The following is a 16,808-nucleotide window of genomic DNA, read 5'->3' as shown; positions in this document are numbered from 1 at the left end:
CGTTTGTGTACACACCTTGTCTTCTCCCGCTCGCGAACTCATGCAGACTCTCTTTGACCTCGCTGTAGACTAGGCAACTTGAAGCATCTACTTCAGCCACTCGCCCTTGCGCGTCGCCTTGGCCACCTCGCTCTCGGCCGTGTCCTCGAAGTAGCGGCCTGTGCACGAGTCGAGAGGTGAGCCAAAGCGTTGGAGCACCCGGAAGAGGACGGGCGCGCACGGTAGATCTTCTCGTATGCCTTCGCCTCGCTCGTCGTCGCCTTGACACTGGGGCGGTCTAGCGCGCGCTGCGCCCACGCCTTGAACTCAGGGCCGACGTCGTCGATGTTGAAGGCGCGGTGCTTCTCGAGGAGCGGGAAGCGCGCAACCCATGGCACGAGCGCGGCCTCGATCCAGCCAAAGTCGTTCCCGCGCGCCCACTGCGCGTCGCCCTTGACGAACCACTGCTCGTACGTATCCTGCAGGACCTTGACGAACGCCTGCTTGCCCTCGGCCTGCTTCTCTGGCTCTTGCGCCTGGACGTAGCGGTAGAAGGTCGGGACGACGACGTTCGAGATGTGCTGCAGCGCGAGGCGGACGATGCCGGCTTCGTGGGCGTCGCGAGGGCGCAGGGCTGGCGCGGAAGGATACGCATCTTCGAGGTACTCGAGCAGGACGAGCGACTCGTACAGCGCCTTGCCGTGGTGCTCGAGCGCCGGGACGAGGCCCTTTGGGTTCAACTTCAGAAAGTGCGGCTCCTGCCGTCGATGAGCGTCAGTAATTGTCCTGTGAGCAGTCATCGAGCCCCGGCAGGCACCTTTTTGTACGGGTTGACCTCATTGTACTGATACGGGACGCCTTTCTCCTCCAACGCAATCCACGCACGCTGGACGAACGGGCAGAACCAGCCCTGCAAATGTGCCAGATTCAGCTGGACACTCTCGTGAGAGCTGCTGAGAACGAATATACGGCGTGGAAGACGAGATCCTGAGGTTCAGAGTGCCGCTTGACCGTTTCGGCGGCGGTAGCCGTGGCGTGCGGAGGTTCGACGTGGTCAGGCATGGTGGTGTAGCAGTTCGCAGAGGAGTTCTAGGTGTCAGAGTGCTCTTAAACGAGCTGAGGAGGCGTATGAGGCCATCGAGTGTGGGGACGACGCAATGAAGTCGGGTCAGCATGAATGCAGCGCGGCAGTGATGCGAAGGGCCGCACAGAGCAGTCGGTTCCGCACGAGCAGGGTGTGCTTCGTACTGCTCTTCCACGGTGGCAGCGTGGGGAGAAGGAAGCCGCGAGAAGAGGCCGAACCGATGAAGTGGGGGAGTGACTTGAGGGGCACGTACTGGCAGCGCTACTTAGACAGACTGGGAGCGTCCACAATACGCGACGTGTGTGACGCAAAGAGTCGCAGTACGGCAGGGAAGCGAGAGCGGGTGAGGAAAGCGTATACCGGCGCGCGGAAGCATGTACCTGCCCGTGAGCCGTTGTACAGGGTCTCAGGGTACTGAAGTGCCTTTTGCAGTCATTTTCGACGGCTTCGAACATAGCCGTAGGGCTGAGAAAGGGCCTCGCGCAAGCAACGTGGAAGCGGCGGAGGTGTTCAGCGGAGACTCACGCTGTCTCTCGCGTTAGAACTTTCGATTATATCGATTGACGGCTAGTTCTATGCGGCACTACGGGTTGCCTGGGCGACCTGGCTCTTGGCCGTGTCATTGAAGTAGCGACCTGGATAGGACGCCCGATGAATATCAAGTCAGTCGGACCAATCGAGAGCAGGACAGCAAGGCACGTACCGTAGATCGTGTGGTACGCCTCTGGTGCGCTCAGGACCGCTCGAACGCTCGGGCGGTCTAGCACGCGCTCCGCCCACGAGCTGAAGTCGGGTCCGACCATCTCGATGCTGAACGCGCGGTGCGCTGCGAGGAGCGGGAAGCGGGCGAGGAAGGGCGCGAGCGCCGCCTCGATCCAGCCGAAGGTGTCGTTTCGAGCCCACTGTGCGCCAGTCTGCTTGTCGAACCATTGGTTGTAGAGCTCCTTGAGCACTTGAACAAACGACTCCTTCGCCTCGTCCTGCTTCTCCTGCCCTTGCGCCTGCATGAGGCGGAAGAAGGCGGGGACCACTGTCGTTGAGATGAACTGCAGTGCGAGGCGGGCTAGTGCTGCTTCGTGCGGGTCGCGAGGTCGCAATGCGGGCGCTGAAGGAAAGGCATCCTCGAGGTATTCGAGGAGGATGTTGGACTCGTATAGGCCGCGGCCGTCATGTTGTAATGCCGGAATGAGACCCTTGGGATTCAACTTGAGAAACTCGGGATCCTGCGGACAGCGACGCAGCGCAGAATCGCGCAAAACAGCGAATCAGCGGAGTCGCGACGAGGCACGTAGCGGAGAGCGCGCTCACCTTGTCGTAAGGGTTCTGCTCCTTGTACTGATACGGGATGCCCTTCTCCTCGAGCGCAACCCATACGCGCCCAGCAAAGGGGCAGAACCAGCCCTGCGCGATTGCGATGGAGAGGGCAATCAGTCAATTAGACTCTGACTCGAAAGCTGATCGACTGACATTGCCTAGCGTGGCTTGTGTCGCCGAACAAGATACAGAGAACATGCGCGTACCGCATGGAATATAAGGTCTTGCGGAGCTGCGCGTCGCGCGACGGTCTGAGCAGCGATCCCGGTCGCATTCGGAGGGTCGATGTAAGCCGGCATGGTCGTGGAGAAAAGCGAAGAGTTGCAAGCAGAGGCAAGCCTGGCAAGTGAGTTTACGGCGCAGCTCAACCCGGAAGCGGGCCGGCACCCAGTCAGCAGGTGAATCAGCCAACGCAGTCAGCGAGCGATAGCCGAGGGGAACGCGCGCCGACATGCGGCAAGCTCTAGGGCCACGCGTGACAGTGCAGCATCGCAAGCAACGGAATGTCGCCCGGAAGGACGAGACTTGCTGTAAGCGATACGGTAAGTACGAGAGGCATCGGGCAGCCAGTGTAGCACGCGCGATGCTCAATCGACCGCGCGTGCTACTCACGGAAAGTTTCTCAGTTCTCCCGCCGGTCCCTCGAGGCCGCAAGAGTGAGGTTGAGGAAACGCCCCGTTCGCTCACGAGGGAAAGCGATGAGACGAAGTGTCCCTCCTGCCCGTCGCCTACACCGCTCGATGCTGCGAAACGCTGCGAGTCGTGCACGACACAGCGCCCGCACACGTGCTACCCCGGTGCGGTTCATCAGCGGCGCCGCAGAAGGAGCCGCACCACCACCTCCTCCCCCGCCGCCTCCGCCAAAGTACTTCACCGCGGCCACCATCTACCCGTTCATCCTCCTGTCCGCCATCACGTCCCTCGCGCTCAACCTTTCGCACCAGCGCACCGCGCGCGACACCGAGCGGGCCCACTTGCAGGCCCAGATCTCGGTCCTCGAGACGATCCTCGCACGACTGCGAGCTGTACCCGCCGCGGCGCGGGCGTCGCTGTCTGAGCAGCAGCAGGAGGATATCGAGCGCGAGCTCGAGCTCGTCGGGCTCGGAAGGGGCAAGGGGAAGGAGGCCGTGAGCGCCGAGGCGAGCGTGAGGGAGGCGACGAGCTGGACGGAGGTCTTCTTTGGCAAGAAGGGCAAGGGGTACGAGGAGGAGAAGGACGAGACAGACTGGGAGAAGGGTAAGCCAGCCCCCCCTGCCCGCGTATTGCTCCCCGAGACGACCGGCTCATGCTCCTCTCGGCAGTCTTCCGCGAAGCAGATGCGGCAGAGCAGGCGCGACAAGCTGGCTTGCCCACCGCCGAGGCCGCACCGTCCCCACCAGCCTCGCCAAGCACGCCCCCGACTCTCCCGCCGCATTCTGCGCCGCCGACAACTGCGGATCTCGTTGTCCGACCAGCTGTTCCCGCAAAATCCGCAACCAAGGCGGTTTACCTGTAACGATGGGAACAACGCTGTCCTGACCGAATCTCATGTACGAGAGTGCGCAACTAGCTGGCCACGGAAGCGACTCCTGAAGCCGGGGCGAGGAACTGATGCGAGTCTTACAACAGCGGCGCTCTAGCCGCACAACATGACCTGATCGGTGTGCCCAAAAGGATGCTCTACCTCACTCCTCCTCGCACCTGCTATGGCTCCTCTCCCGCTCCCACAGTCAAACCCGTCGTACCCATGATCGCGCCGTCGAGCGGATCAAAGCCGGCGTCGACAAAGGCGCTCATGAACGACGGAGGGAGGTCGTTGATGAGCCCGAGCCCGTTGGGCTCGCTCGCCGAGAGCATCGGGAACGGGTCACCGGCCGCAGGCGAGATCTGCGTCGCAGAGGGGAAGACGACGCCTGAGGGCGTGGCTCCGGACCCGCCAACGCTCGGCGAGACGAGCAGGCTGGCAAGTGAGCCGCCGACGCTCGTCCCCGGTAGACCTCCTGTTCCAAGCTGATGATGATGATGGAAGGCATCTCCGCTGTCCGTTCTGCGGCGCTTCGGGTCCCGCTCCGCCGTGCTGGGGCTCGTGCCGGCTTCAAGCGGCGAAAGCGGCGGCAAGCGACTCTCCTCAGCAAGAAGATTGTCGATGAGGGCCGCGCCACGAGCGGCAATGGCGGAGAAGGAGCTCATGCGGCGCAGGGTCGCGAGCGCGCCGTACACCTCGTCTCGCTCCTCGACGAGCGTCGAGATAGGCGAGCCGCGCTGAAAGAGATCGAGGCATACGACCGAGGCGGCTGCGCTGATATGGTACTACGCAACGAAGCTCGTTAGCTTGGGATTCAGCCTGACGTTGCGCATGAGAGACCGCACTGGCACCGTCCACATCCTCGAATCCCCGGCGTGCGTCGCCTCGCGCAGAATCGCTCGACTCGCATCGAGCGCCCGCTTGCGCGACGGCTCGAAGCGGCGGAAAAAGGCGCGGTGCAGCGTGAGGACCTTGTGCGAGCTGGAGATTTTCAACGTCGTGCGCATCCACGCCCAGTTGGGCGGGTGACGCTCTGGCACGACAGCGTCGCTGTTCATCCACTCGGGCACGTTTTCAAGGAGCTGCTGCAACTGCGCATCAAGCCCGAGCACGTAGTCGTACGAAGGAACCGGGTTCTCGTCAATGTGCTGGAAGACTTGCTGCAGGATTCGGCCGATCTGGATCCAGATGAGCAAGCGCGAGACGACGGTGTATTCGGAGGGCGGGCGGTTGGTCAGGATGCCGGTCATCAGGTCCCTGCAGGGTATTTGCGTCAGTCTCGAAGCCAGGAGTCGCGTCTTTGGGAATGGAAATACGTACTCGTCGTGAGCGTTCGAAGGCAACGGCGTCGTGACCTGTAGCGGCTGCACAGCGGTCGTGCGGCGGAAGGAAATCTGCAACCACAGCGTCAGTAGCTGACATACAGCCAGGCGAGTATAGCACACGACACGCACGTTGAACCAGTCCTGGCTTGCGAGCGCCCAAAAAACCCTCTTGCGCGTCTCGTAGGCGATCAAGCTGCGTGCCCGAACCTCGAGCGGCTGTCCAGCGACACTCGCCTCCCACGCCTCCTCCGACGGTAGGCGATGGTACCCGAGGTCCTGAGCGAGATTGATGCCCGTCGACAGGAGCATCGGGAAAAGGTTCGAAAAGGCGCCGTCTTGGCAGCAGATGACGAGGACCGAGATCGCTTGTACAGCGTGCAGCTGATGATTCTCGAGGAAGTGGGAGCGATAGAGGCACGCGAGCGAGGCGTCGAGGTGCGTCTTGGTGAGCGTGCGCATGTCCTCTGCTCACGGAGCAAGCCAGTCAGCGACGTTTTTGGGGAGGCCGGCTAGAGAACGCACCGTCGGTCAGACCAAAAGGACCAAGCTGCTTGAGCTGTGCCGTCGTCATGTGTCGCACGCCGCAGCACAGCTGGGCGAACAGCAGCGCCAGCCACGCCGGGCTCGCCTCGTCGAAGCGCGTCTCTGCCGGATGCGCCCAGAACTCGCGCAGCTCAGCGCGGAACGTCGGCGCGTGCACTGACGCATGGTGCCAGCCCGTGTACTCGAGCGCGTGATCGAGGATGAGCTGGCAGTCGGGGAAGGGCGGGAGTACGCGAGCGAGAGAGGCGGACGTCGGGAAGAGCGCGGACGGGTGGTTCGGCAGCGTAGAGACGTCAAATACGAGCGATGCCGGCAGCTGTGTCTCGTCGAGAGCGTGCTGAGGGCGGCACACATGGGAGTCAGTCGAAGTTTGACCTTCTTAACTGGCTTGGGGAGAGACGCACAGGGTGGCTTTGAGCTGAAGAGCCCGGCCCGCTGAGCACGTGATTGCGTCCGAGAGCCTATACAGGCGAGAAAAGCAGCGTGAGTCTCGTGCTTCTGGTATCGAGAGGAATTGGCGCGCACCATGAACTCGAGGCTCAGACTCGCTGCAACTTCCTCCTCCCGCAGCTCTTCTCGGCGCGTAACCGCTCCGTCCGCCCCACCCGTTGCCTCGGCCGACATGTCGTGCAGATCGGCCTGTCTTTCTGCCGAGCCGAATGCGCCGTACGCGAAGCCATGGCCGTTCGAAGTGTGCAGATGGCCCGGCTCCGGCAGATGCACCGGCGGAAGAAGCGTCGTGCTCGCATCGGAACCGCCACCGCTCAGCGCATAGCTCGGCTCGGCAGTCGACGATGTGGAAGACGGGCGCGAGGTGAGGTGCGGAGGCGGGACAGGCGGCGGTTGCGCGTGCAGCGGTGCAAAGGGCGTGTAGGGCGTGTGCACGGCGCCGTTGACGAAGATGTCCCCTGTACCGTGCGGGTTCGGCAGGGCTGCGTCGGGATAGGGCAGGTTCGAGGGCGGGTTGAGGGCCGGGCTGATCTGCTCCGCCTTGGCACCGATGCCACTGAGCCCCTCTGCGGCCGCACGCTGCTGCTGTAGCGCAAGATTTAGAGCCGCACAGCGCTCGTCATCATCCTGCAGCTTGCCGAATGCCGCGACGAGGATGCTCTCGAGCCCGGCGAGTCGGCCTCGCAGGCTCTCGATCGTTGAGCGGATCGAGTCGACCTCGACGAAAGCCGACAGTGCAAGCGCATCGACTGATCCCGGCGAACCATGCGCCAGATGAGGCTCATTCTCGCCGTGCGGCAGCTGTGGCGCAGGCGTGTCGGACGGGTTCGACGAGGGCGGGTTGCGCGGCGGGACCGTCGATGCAAAGAACGGTGCGCCAGATGCTGCTGCCGTCTGTCGGAGGCGCTCGGCGTCTTTCGGTCGGACGTGCGGGACGATGTGGCAGAGGTGCGCCTTCCCGCGTTTCTGGCATTGGCCGCAGGGCACTGCGCAAGTAACCGGTATGATTAGCTTATTCAACGACAACCCGCGTCGTCGCTGCAGACTCACTCTGCTTGTCACAGCGCGTTTTCTGAAGTAGCGGTCGAATCGAGATTATCGGTAAAACCATGTGGTTTGGTGAGGAGGAGCGACAGGCGACGAACATGCAATTCGATCAGCTCTCTCGTGTCGCACATGCACATTTCAGACCTCACTCACCCGTCGTGAGCATTCGGAGCACGAGGTCGACGCGCGCTGCGAGATGCGAACAGTCGGAAGGGAAGGCATCGACGAGGTCGACATGTCGCGTCTCGAGGCGAAGAGCCGGTTGAGCGGTCTTATCGCAGACTTGCAGTGTGAAGAGAGTTCTGTACGTATTCGGCGAGTCAGCCAATCGTCTTCTCAGTCTCGAGTCGGCCAACTCGACACTCCGGTGTTCCGACGGAAGCGGAAGAAGAGATCACGCACCTGGACAGGCTTGTGTCGCCGTGTGTAGCCGCTCACAGTGCTTGTGATCCTATCACAGAACGCAGGAGTCGCAGCGGAGTCTGCGCGGAATCCGTCGGGACGCGGACGCGATTGCGAACGGCAAGGAGGCGACGACACAGCGCAGATCGGGCGGCCGGTGCTGACGAGAAAGGTCGCTGCGAGCTGCACCTAGCGTGCGGCGGCAGTAGAGGTCCCCGGCGGGGTGTCGAACGGCAGGATCTGCGCCGAAAGAGGTGCTTATCGCACGAGACGGAACCCCAGATGGCGACTGTGCTACGCGTCCAGGCTGGCTGAGGCTGGACTGCGAGCCACGAGAGAGCTTTCTTCGAGCTCGGGCGAGTCGAAGCGGGCCTTGATCGAGATGTCGGGAACCTGAGTAGGAGCGAGAGCGAGAGTCGGCCGAAAGGTCACGCCCGACCTTGGCAGCCCGCCGTTCCCTCATTCGCTGCTCGCCTCTTCACCATGCGCTCTTCGAAGCCATCGAGCGAAGATGACAGACGGCTCTATGTGCGATTGCAGCAGCGAGAGGAAGGGAACCGAGGAGACGCTGGAAGGAGAGACGAGGGGGCGGGAGACTACCGAGAGAGATGACGGCGAAAGGACCCCAGGAAGACACGAACAACGAAGGGGAGAAGACACTGGAAGAAGGAACGCTAGGCGGAATGTCCTTTTGGGGCGAGGATACGGCGCAGGGCGAGCGCGCGTGAGCGAATCTACTTCTTGTCCTCGAGCCACTCCTTGACCTGTGCGTGCGCAATCGAGTCAGTCTGTATCCTCAGTAGTAGACGATGGCAGCGGTACGTACGACGTCGGCAAACGAAACCATGCAGACCTGTGAACTCGGAAGCGAAGTTAGTTTCGTGCTTCGTGCTTCCCACAACGACTGCTGAATAGTCAGAATCTGATGGAATACAGACGCACAGTCTGCCAGATACCGAGACCGATGCGGGGCGTGACACCGCGGTAGAGGCCCTTGATGCCGTTCTCGCGGTAGATGTAGGCGAGCGTGTTGGCGATCGTCGGTTTGGCCGGGCGCGTAGACTCGGCCGCGCTCGACTTGGCCATCGATTGCATCTGTCGCGCGCGGCAAATGGGACGTGAGTGTGTGCTCGGATCTTGGGTCGGCGCTTCGGAGCGGAGTTGCTGCATCGCGCCGCAAACGCGCAAGGGTCCGAGCGACTCACCTCGACGCGAACGACCTCGATCGGCTGGTTCCAGCACCCGAGCGCACCGCCAATGGTCGACGCGGCGACGCGGTCGAGCGTGTCGAGCTTCTTGCCTTCGGGAATGCCGCGAGTCGAGCGGATCGACTGCTCGGCGAGGCGCGCAAAGCCCATGCTGCGCGTCACACACATTCGTCAAGTCAGTTTCACACAGCTGTATACTGTGCAGGGGGCGGAGAAGGCGCACCGGGAACCCCAGTTGGTCATCTGGCGCAGCGCAACGGCGTTGACACCCTTGTTGATACCGCGAATGCCGTCCTTCTTGTACATGTCGCCAAAGAGCTTCCACCTGTGCGTTCAAATCGATAAGCTCCACGTCGCTTCGAGCGCTTAGTTAGCGCAGAAGGACGAGGCTGGACGCAACGCACGTCGAAGGAGGGTTCTGCCCGTTGACCGCCATCTTGCTCCGCGTAATCTCCGCCGTCTTCATGCACGTGCAGAAGCCTGTGCGCATTGGGGAAGAGTCAGCAACCCACGACGCGATGAATCAGCGTTTCGCGAAGACGCGAAGCAGACGACCTCTCTACGCACCGACTGTCGCGTATGCCTGCGCGACACCGCCACCCATGCCGCCGAGCAGACCTGCCGCCGCAGGACCGACACCCGCCGTCATTGCCGCGCTCTGGATCTCTGCCGCCGCGAAGAGGAGGACGGCGCCCTTGGTCGAGGCTTCAATCCACGCCCAGGGGATCAGGCCCTGGTAGACTGTGCATTTTTTCAACCTTCAGGCATCAGTGCTGTCCTTGCGAGGGGCGAACAGTGAAAAGAGGCAAGAGAGCGCACAGCCGAGAACACCGCCGCGAGACCAGACCTTCTTGAGCGCCTGCGACATCGTGTCGCCGCGCGCGGACGCCATCTGCGTCTTGACGACCTCGAGCGGCTGCCCGAGGGTCGTGACCTGCGAAGGAGAGAACACGGCTGGTCAGTCTCGCGACTCACAAGAGGCCCCGAAGCGGAAGAAGGAAAGGGGGTCGACCGCTCCTCGTCCCGCTCGGACCTTTGGAGTCTGCGAGGCTGAGAAAGCGCACCTCGAACATGTTCATGATGCCGCCGAGGGCAATGTTGCTCCACTTGATCTGCTTCTTCTGGCCGGGCACGGCGGGCGCAGCGTCGATGGCCATGGCGTCTGGAGTGGGGGGATAAGGAGGCGGTGGAGGGGACGAGAAAGGCGAAGAGCGGCTGCACGAGGTCTGGTCGTCAGCACGTTGGCTTGCTGAGCCTGGACGAGGTCGACAGGGGTTGAGGCCCGCAAGTGGGGTAGCAGCGAGCGAAGCGCGAAGAGCGCGTCTTGCTCGAGGGTGAGCAGTGGCAAAGCTGTGTACACACCTGTGAAGGCTACTGCGCGAGTCTGTGCGGTGCAGGTGCGAGTCAGCGATGTCGACGAGGATGTTGAGGAGGCGCGAGTGCGGGGGCCACACCTCTCTGAGGAGAACGAGAGCAAGTCGAGGGGCGAGGGAACGCAAGGAGCTCGAACAGAGCCTGACTAGACGGGCGGAAACGGTATCGAGCGCAACAGGCGGCGAGAGGGCGAAAGGAAGCGGACTTGTCGGCGTTGGGACGAGCGACGCGACCAACACGTCGATCGCACGACCCCCCCTTTTCCTGTCTTGCTTCGCTCTCTGCCTTGCGCGGTCGTCTCTCATCTACCCAGGTGATTAGCACGGCGTCAGAGCGGATGCGCGACCGACGAGGGATTCAGTCTTTTCCCCCTGGCGCAGGTCCAATCGGTTCGAGCCCATTCACCGGGACAGCGTACAGGCTTCGTGCAGAAGTACGACCTCAAATCGTGTAGAGATCCACCGTCTTGACGCGAGGCGCCGCCAGACGAAGATTGGGGAAGCGAGCGCAGAGGTACGCGGCACTCTTCGGCTCTCGCTGGTGCGCTCGACGAGGGGTGATCTGACAGGCGATGAATGCGTCCGGTTGCAGTCTGGAACGCTGTGCGGACTACGCGCGCTGCTTGTGGTGCTCGGCGCGGCCGGGCAGCTCGTGTCGCTGCCAGTCGGGCTCGATTGGGCGACGAAAATGAGCATGTCAACCTCGTGCTCGGTGATGAGGGCTGCAAGTATAGGATCGTCAGTTTTGCGCCACGGAGACAACAAACCGTACGCACCTGTGTCGCCCGTCCTGCTGTTTCGACTCGGCGGCTGCCAGAGGCAAAGTGACCTCGCTCGCTACCATCAAGACCCCCTCGTCGGCAGCCTCGCCCGGAGCCAGTCGCGCAGGTCAACTGCACCGCCGGCGACGCTGCCGAGCGCAAAGCCGAGGAAGAGCCTCTTGGCGGCCGTGTGTCGCGAGAGACGGTCTGCAAGGCAAGTCGCGTGAGCCGGTCCTGCTCTCGAGCAGGAAACAGCCGCGAGAGCACACGCACAGTACCAGCCTGCCGCGCCCGCCAGCCCGAGGCCCGCCACTCCGCCCGAGACCCACTTGGTCTTTGCGCCTTGAAGATGCGCCCCGGGTCCTGCCAGCTCGATCCCGCTCCGGAGGCCCGAATCGACGACCTCCTCCAGCCCGAGGAACGCGCCCGTCCAGAGCCCAAGCCGTGCGCCGGTGCGCAGACCGCCCTTGATGCCCGCCCACAGGACGCGGTAGTTCTTTGTCTTCTGGTAGAAGTACCACCTGGAGGATGACGGGAGCGTGAGCAATGGTCTGGCGGGAACAGTGAGAGGGCGCGCACCCCTGGACGGTCGTCGGGAGGCGGTGAGCGTTCTCTGCGAGGAACTGCTTGCTCGCGAGTTTGCTCGCCGAGACGAGGCCCGACGTGAAGCCAAAGACGGCGGCGGTGGTTGGGCCGAGGACGAGGAGCGAGGGCCCCTGATGCTGCTGCGTGCTGTGCGCCTGTGCCATATCCTGCTCTCTCTGCCCTGCTCTGCCCGGATTTTGCGATCGAGCGACTTGCGAGAAGGTCGAGGTCGCTTTCGGCGGCGAGCGCGACTCGTTTGCCGCCGCCAAGTCGCTCGCTCCCGCTTCCTGCGCCTTTGTGTAAGGTCGAGCGGCACAGAAGCAGCTGTACGGAGGCGCGGAGTTCCCAGCTAGCCCGATCGCAGCTGTCGTCGCGGCGCTTCTTCCGACCTCATCAGGAAGACCAGCGGGGTGCGCCTCCCTCGCTCCTCACGCCACCGGGATAGCCCAGACTCACTGTAGAAAGATTGCAGCAGGCTTACGCGCCACGCGAGGCCATGCGCCGTCCCGCCGCGTCCCTCCTGCGGCGAGCTCCCATCTCCCCTCCCTCGTCGTCTGCCGCCGCACCTTGCTCGTGTGCGTGCAGACTCGCACGACCACTCCGACCACCAGCGCGACCACGATCAGCATCGTACGGGACGTCGGCACACGGTCCAGCACCAGCCGCAGCGCCACCGCCGCCGCCGCTCCCCGACCTCATCCGTCCGGGCTTTGGCTTCTTCTCGCGATCGCTGCCTCTCGCGGCTGCACCAGCACCGCCAACGTTCTCACAACGACCACCACTATCGTCCGCGGCCGCTGCGGTGCTCACGCCGCCCGTCTTCCCCGATCCGCGGCACCTTCACGACCCGCTCACCTTCTGGCTTTCGTCCTCCTCCTCCTCACCCCTGTCCTTTGCCGCGCCGCCCCCGCCACCACCACAGCCACAGACGCACCATTTCGACGTCCGCAGCTGGCGCCCGCGCTCACCCTCCCCTTCGCACGCATCGGCGCTTGCGAGCCCGCTCGCGCCAACCGGAGGCGGGCTGCGACGCAGCGCGATCCCGCGCGCGGCGCCGTGCGTGTGCGGCAGAGTCAGGCTCAGCTGCTTGAGGTGCAGGGGAAAGACGACGAGCGCGGTCGTGGCCGCTAGCGGGCGGATAGAGGAGGAGAAGCGCGCGGGCGAGGGCGGTCGTGGAAACGGGAAGGGTAAGGACAGGTTGCGGAAGGGGAAGGAGACGAAGGAGCGAAGAGACGGGCAAGTGGTGGAAGGAGAAGCAAGTACGTCAAGCTCCTGCCGTTGTTGCCTCGTACGCGCATGCTGATCCCTATGCTGTTTGCAGAAGCGAATGACCCTGCGGAGGAGGCTTTGGCTCGCCTGCTCGCCGAGCATGCGCCGGACATCCTGCCATCGACACGCGGCACCGGTCTAAAGCGACCACGCACCCCTCCGCGACGACGAGCGCCGTGGGAGCGGCAGCCCGTCTTGCGCCTCGACATTCCCACCGCCAAGCAGAAGCTTCAGGCGCTGTGGAAGGCTGCCGAAGACCCCTCATTCTTCCACGCCCTTGACCCGCAGCGGCAGCTCGACCTCATCCGGTCCTTCTCGCGCGTCGCTCGCGCCGTCGATGCTCCGCCCAGGACGGACCCGCTCGCTTCGCGCGACTCTCCAGAAGAGCAGCGTCGTCTCGACCTGCGCGCATACGCCTCCAGGCGCATGCTCGCACTCCTGCATAGCTCGCGGCACAATCTGACGGCGTTCGCGGCGCTCGGTACCTCGCCGTACAGCTCGTTGCGCCAGAACGCCGCACTCCTCTTTCTCGACGCCGTCACGCTCGCCGAGTCCCTCGAGGCGATCAGCGTCGCCCTCCTTGGCGCACCGGACGACGGCAGCGCCGAGGCGAAGGAGCTGAGCGAGGCGCTCGACGCGCTCTTCCGCCCGTCATGGAGTCCCTCGGCAGCGGTCGCTCCTGCCTCGGCACCCGACGACGCGCTTGCCGCGCAGCCCTCCCATCCCGACGCTACCGCCACGCTCCTCCAGTCGCGCCGCACGGCTCTCTCGCACCTCCTACAGCTGTGGCAGCGTCCTTCCTCCTCGCCTTCCCTCGCCGCCACGCAGGCGCTCGCGCTCCTCCTCCCGACCACCTACGCCCTTGACCTCGAACCGCTCTTTACCACGACCGTGCGCGGGACGAACGCGACGCACCGCGCGCAGAGAGGCTTCGGCGACGTCCTGCGCAGGCAGTACGGCGTCGTTCTCGCTGCGCTCGAGCCGAGCCCGGCAGACGCCCTGCTCAGGATGCTGCACGAGGCGGAGGATCGCGAGGCAGGCGCGCAGGTCGAGGCAGTGGAGCAGGGGGCGAGCGTCGTCGTCCGCTTGCTTGCGGAAAGCGGCAGTGCGGTGCGCGCGCTCGACCTGTGGCGCATGCTCCAGGCACGACGCGAGGATCGCGAGGCAGGCGAGATGATGCCCAGACGGGAGGCACAGCTCGAGCGCCTCAAGACGATGACGGCACTCGTCAATGGGCTGTCCATGGAGCGGCTGTACGACGACGCGAATGCCGTCGCCTACCCGCCCCTCGAGCGTCTTGCCGAGGCACTCCAGGGCGAAGTCAACGTCTCGCCCGCGACCGACTCGCAGACCGTTTCGGGTTCCGTCTGCTATCCCACCTCATCCCCCGTCATCGACGCATATCGCGTCCTCGCCAAGCTCGCGTCCGACCAGGGTCGTTCGCCTATCGTCGAGCGCCTACTCGGCAGCCTCGCAGCGATTGGCGTCAGCGATTCGACCTCGCTGGAGTTCGCCGCGCGCCGTCTGCGCGCGAAAGGCGACCGGCGCGATCTCGAGGCCGCGCGCGAAGCCTTTGACTCGGCGCCACTCGCGAAGGCCTCGCCCGCCGACCGGGCCAGGCTCTACGGTCAGCTCGCCGTCGCGCACGTCCGCGTCAACGACGTGGAGGGCGCGCTCCGCGTCCTGCGCGAGCTCGTGCAGACCGGGCTGTACGCACCGCTCTTCGCCATCAACGCCGTTCTGCACGGCTTTGCGCGCCGAGGCGACTTCAAGTCGACGTTCGACCTCTTTCAGCAGCTCGCGCAGGGCGCGTTCCCACGGCTCGCGCCAAACGCGAACAGCTGGAATGCGCTCGTCCTCGCGCATTCAGTCGCGCGCGACCCGTCTGGCGCAGAAGCCGCCATCGCCGAGATGAAGCGTGTCGGGCTCGAGCCGGGGCGCGACACCTGGACGACGCTCATGAGCACGTACGTCGAGAACGGGCTTTGGCGCGCCGCCTTTTCCGTGTACCGCTTCCTCGATTCGCAGTCCGACCCGCGGCTGTGCCCCGATACGGCCTCCATCAACGTCATGCTCAAAGCGTGCATCCTTACGGCGACCAAGGCCGAGACGGTGTTGTCGCTCTTTCGCAACGCCCTCTCGCGCGGCGTTCGACCCGACATGGTCACCTACACGCTCGTTCTGCAGAGCGTATGCGCTGCAGGGCACATGTCGGTTGCCGAGGAGATCTATTCGCTCATCGAGCGCGCAGAGCGCACCCCTGGCCTCCTTCCCTCCACCATGCGCTCCGCCATCGTCCCTGACCACTTCGTCTTCGCCAACCTGATCGCCGGCTACTCGCGCAGCGGCGATGTGGCAAAGGCGCAGGCGTGTCTCGCCGAGATGCGCGCGAGGGGCATCGAGCCCAGCTCGATCACGGTCGGCATCATCGTCGGCGCACGACTCCTCTCGATCCAGGCGGACAGCCAGGGTCGCCGTCTCGCCGCCGCCGTCTGGCGCGCGACGGCCGAGGCGCGCGCTTTTCTCGAGTCGGGCTCGTTCCCGCTCGTCTCGACCGGCTTGAAGGGGGAGGCGGCGCCGCGCAAGCGCCGCCGAGCGCGGCAGCCCGTCGCGATGGACCAGCCGCTCGCGCGCGGGCGGGCTGCCATCGCCGTTTACGCCCCGATCCTCCGCGCGTTGACCAAGTCGGGCGACGCGCGCGACGCGATCAAGCTCTTCGACGAGGTGCTCGACCGCCTCGACGAGGACCTCCTCGACACCGACCCGCCCATCGAGCTGTACTCGATGCTCATGGATGCGTTCCGCCAGAAGGAGGTTCCGCTCACACCGTCGCAAGCTCGTGCCGCGGCGAAGAACGTCCATCTCGTCTGGCAGCGCCTGTACGAATCGGTCAAGCGACGCTTCCTCCGTCCCGCCCAGGCGGAAGGCGGCGAGAGTGGCCCGCTCCGTGTCGATCCCGCACAGGCCGACGTGCTCCGTGTCCCCCTCTCCATCCTCCTCGATGCGGCCGGGCGCGGTCAGCTGCACATGATCGTCGAGTCGACTTGGCGTCGCCTCGCTGCCGAAGGGTTCGCCTTTGACGCGTCGAACTGGAACGCCCTTGCGCTCTACTTTATCCGCGACATGCAGCTCCGCCGCGCCATGTGGATCACCGAGCACGTCCTCTGTCGTCCCGGCACGCTCGATGACTTGGACGGCGACCCGTCTGATCCCTCGACCCTCGTCGAGTTCGAGAAAGAGCTGCGTTCCATCCGCCGCGCCGACGCTGTCGGTCGCACGCCTGCTCGCATTTGGGCGGCCGGTCTGCGCGAGCGCGACCTGCGCAGTCGGCGACAAGAGGCATATCAAGCCCTGCTGCACCAGATCCCGCCGTCGTCGTCTGCGGAATCAATCGCCGGGTTTTCGGTTCAGCTCGGCGAGGCGCTCTCGGCAGCACACGCTTCCCGCTCAGCAGCGCTCTGGCACCCATACGGTCGCACCCTCGTGGAACTGCATCAGGCGCTCGACTCGCTTTCCGGCGAAGGGTCGATCCGGGCCTTGCGCAAGTACAACGCCCGCCTTGAGAAGGACGAGGCCGTCGACCTCGAGGCGGAACGCGGCCATCTGGTCAAGCTCGCACCGGACGATGCGCTCGACGAGCGGCAGGCGCTCGAGCGTGAGCACCCGCTCACGATGCGTTCGCTCGAGCTCTGGCGCACGCGGCGGGAGCGCGCGGCTGCCGAGCGCCAGGCGCGCTCGCACTACGGTGGGAACCGCCCCGCACATATTCCCTTCCCGCAATAGATCTCGATACCCTCCCACACTCACGCACCTCCCTCTCGCATTGCACGCCGTACTCTTGTTGTCTCTTCGGTAACCGTTTTCGCATTAGTTGTACCCAGCATAGCATCTCGTTACTCGCAACTACAGCATTCTTGTCCTGCTCCTCCGGCTACTGCACGCGACCAGACTCGAGCGCCTGCCA

At 64.4% G+C, this 16,808-nt stretch overlaps 7 protein-coding genes across 7 annotated transcripts; 2 read left to right on the top strand and 5 right to left on the bottom strand.

Moving 5' to 3' along the window:
• Positions 1-87: 87 nt before the first annotated feature.
• JCM10292_001549 (glutathione S-transferase family protein) lies at positions 88-1,041 on the bottom strand (the record flags this gene model as incomplete). Its single annotated transcript, XM_076649367.1, has 4 exons — positions 88-158; positions 221-737; positions 797-889; positions 949-1,041. The coding sequence occupies 4 exons, from the start codon at positions 1,039-1,041 to the stop codon at positions 88-90; spliced, it is 774 nt and encodes a 257-aa protein (XP_076505166.1).
• A 595-nt stretch (positions 1,042-1,636) lies between these two features.
• On the bottom strand, positions 1,637-2,676 carry JCM10292_001548 (glutathione S-transferase family protein; the record flags this gene model as incomplete). The annotated part of the gene is made up of 4 exons (XM_076649366.1): positions 1,637-1,698; positions 1,767-2,286; positions 2,372-2,464; positions 2,584-2,676. 4 exons carry the CDS (start codon positions 2,674-2,676, stop codon positions 1,637-1,639), a joined length of 768 nt encoding a protein of 255 aa, XP_076505165.1.
• A 441-nt stretch (positions 2,677-3,117) lies between these two features.
• Positions 3,118-3,872, top strand: JCM10292_001547 (uncharacterized protein; the record flags this gene model as incomplete). The annotated part of the gene is made up of 2 exons (XM_076649365.1): positions 3,118-3,613; positions 3,679-3,872. The coding sequence occupies 2 exons, from the start codon at positions 3,118-3,120 to the stop codon at positions 3,870-3,872; spliced, it is 690 nt and encodes a 229-aa protein (XP_076505164.1).
• Positions 3,873-4,060: 188 nt separating this feature from the next.
• JCM10292_001546 (fungal specific transcription factor domain-containing protein) lies at positions 4,061-7,310 on the bottom strand (the record flags this gene model as incomplete). The annotated part of the gene is made up of 8 exons (XM_076649364.1): positions 4,061-4,666; positions 4,727-5,138; positions 5,202-5,275; positions 5,336-5,670; positions 5,729-6,086; positions 6,154-6,210; positions 6,275-7,185; positions 7,250-7,310. The coding sequence occupies 8 exons, from the start codon at positions 7,308-7,310 to the stop codon at positions 4,061-4,063; spliced, it is 2,814 nt and encodes a 937-aa protein (XP_076505163.1).
• A 1,072-nt stretch (positions 7,311-8,382) lies between these two features.
• YHM2 (Yhm2p) lies at positions 8,383-10,013 on the bottom strand (the record flags this gene model as incomplete). The annotated part of the gene is made up of 9 exons (XM_076649363.1): positions 8,383-8,412; positions 8,475-8,501; positions 8,591-8,743; positions 8,854-9,007; positions 9,080-9,181; positions 9,261-9,336; positions 9,424-9,597; positions 9,676-9,790; positions 9,921-10,013. 9 exons carry the CDS (start codon positions 10,011-10,013, stop codon positions 8,383-8,385), a joined length of 924 nt encoding a protein of 307 aa, XP_076505162.1.
• Positions 10,014-11,072: 1,059 nt separating this feature from the next.
• JCM10292_001544 (uncharacterized protein) lies at positions 11,073-11,739 on the bottom strand (the record flags this gene model as incomplete). Its single annotated transcript, XM_076649362.1, has 3 exons — positions 11,073-11,197; positions 11,264-11,511; positions 11,570-11,739. The coding sequence occupies 3 exons, from the start codon at positions 11,737-11,739 to the stop codon at positions 11,073-11,075; spliced, it is 543 nt and encodes a 180-aa protein (XP_076505161.1).
• Positions 11,740-12,071: 332 nt separating this feature from the next.
• Positions 12,072-16,627, top strand: JCM10292_001543 (uncharacterized protein; the record flags this gene model as incomplete). Its single annotated transcript, XM_076649361.1, has 3 exons — positions 12,072-12,150; positions 12,202-12,762; positions 12,897-16,627. The coding sequence occupies 3 exons, from the start codon at positions 12,072-12,074 to the stop codon at positions 16,625-16,627; spliced, it is 4,371 nt and encodes a 1,456-aa protein (XP_076505160.1).
• Between the last annotated feature and the right edge of the window lie 181 nt (positions 16,628-16,808).

This window comes from Rhodotorula paludigena (assembly GCF_050403205.1).
Source record: "Rhodotorula paludigena JCM10292 DNA, Rt_paludigena_JCM10292v1_ctg23, whole genome shotgun sequence".
NCBI classification, from domain to species: domain Eukaryota; kingdom Fungi; phylum Basidiomycota; class Microbotryomycetes; order Sporidiobolales; family Sporidiobolaceae; genus Rhodotorula; species Rhodotorula paludigena.
The sequence above is the reverse complement of the archived record's forward strand: the minus strand, read 5'-3'. Positions and strand labels throughout refer to the sequence as shown.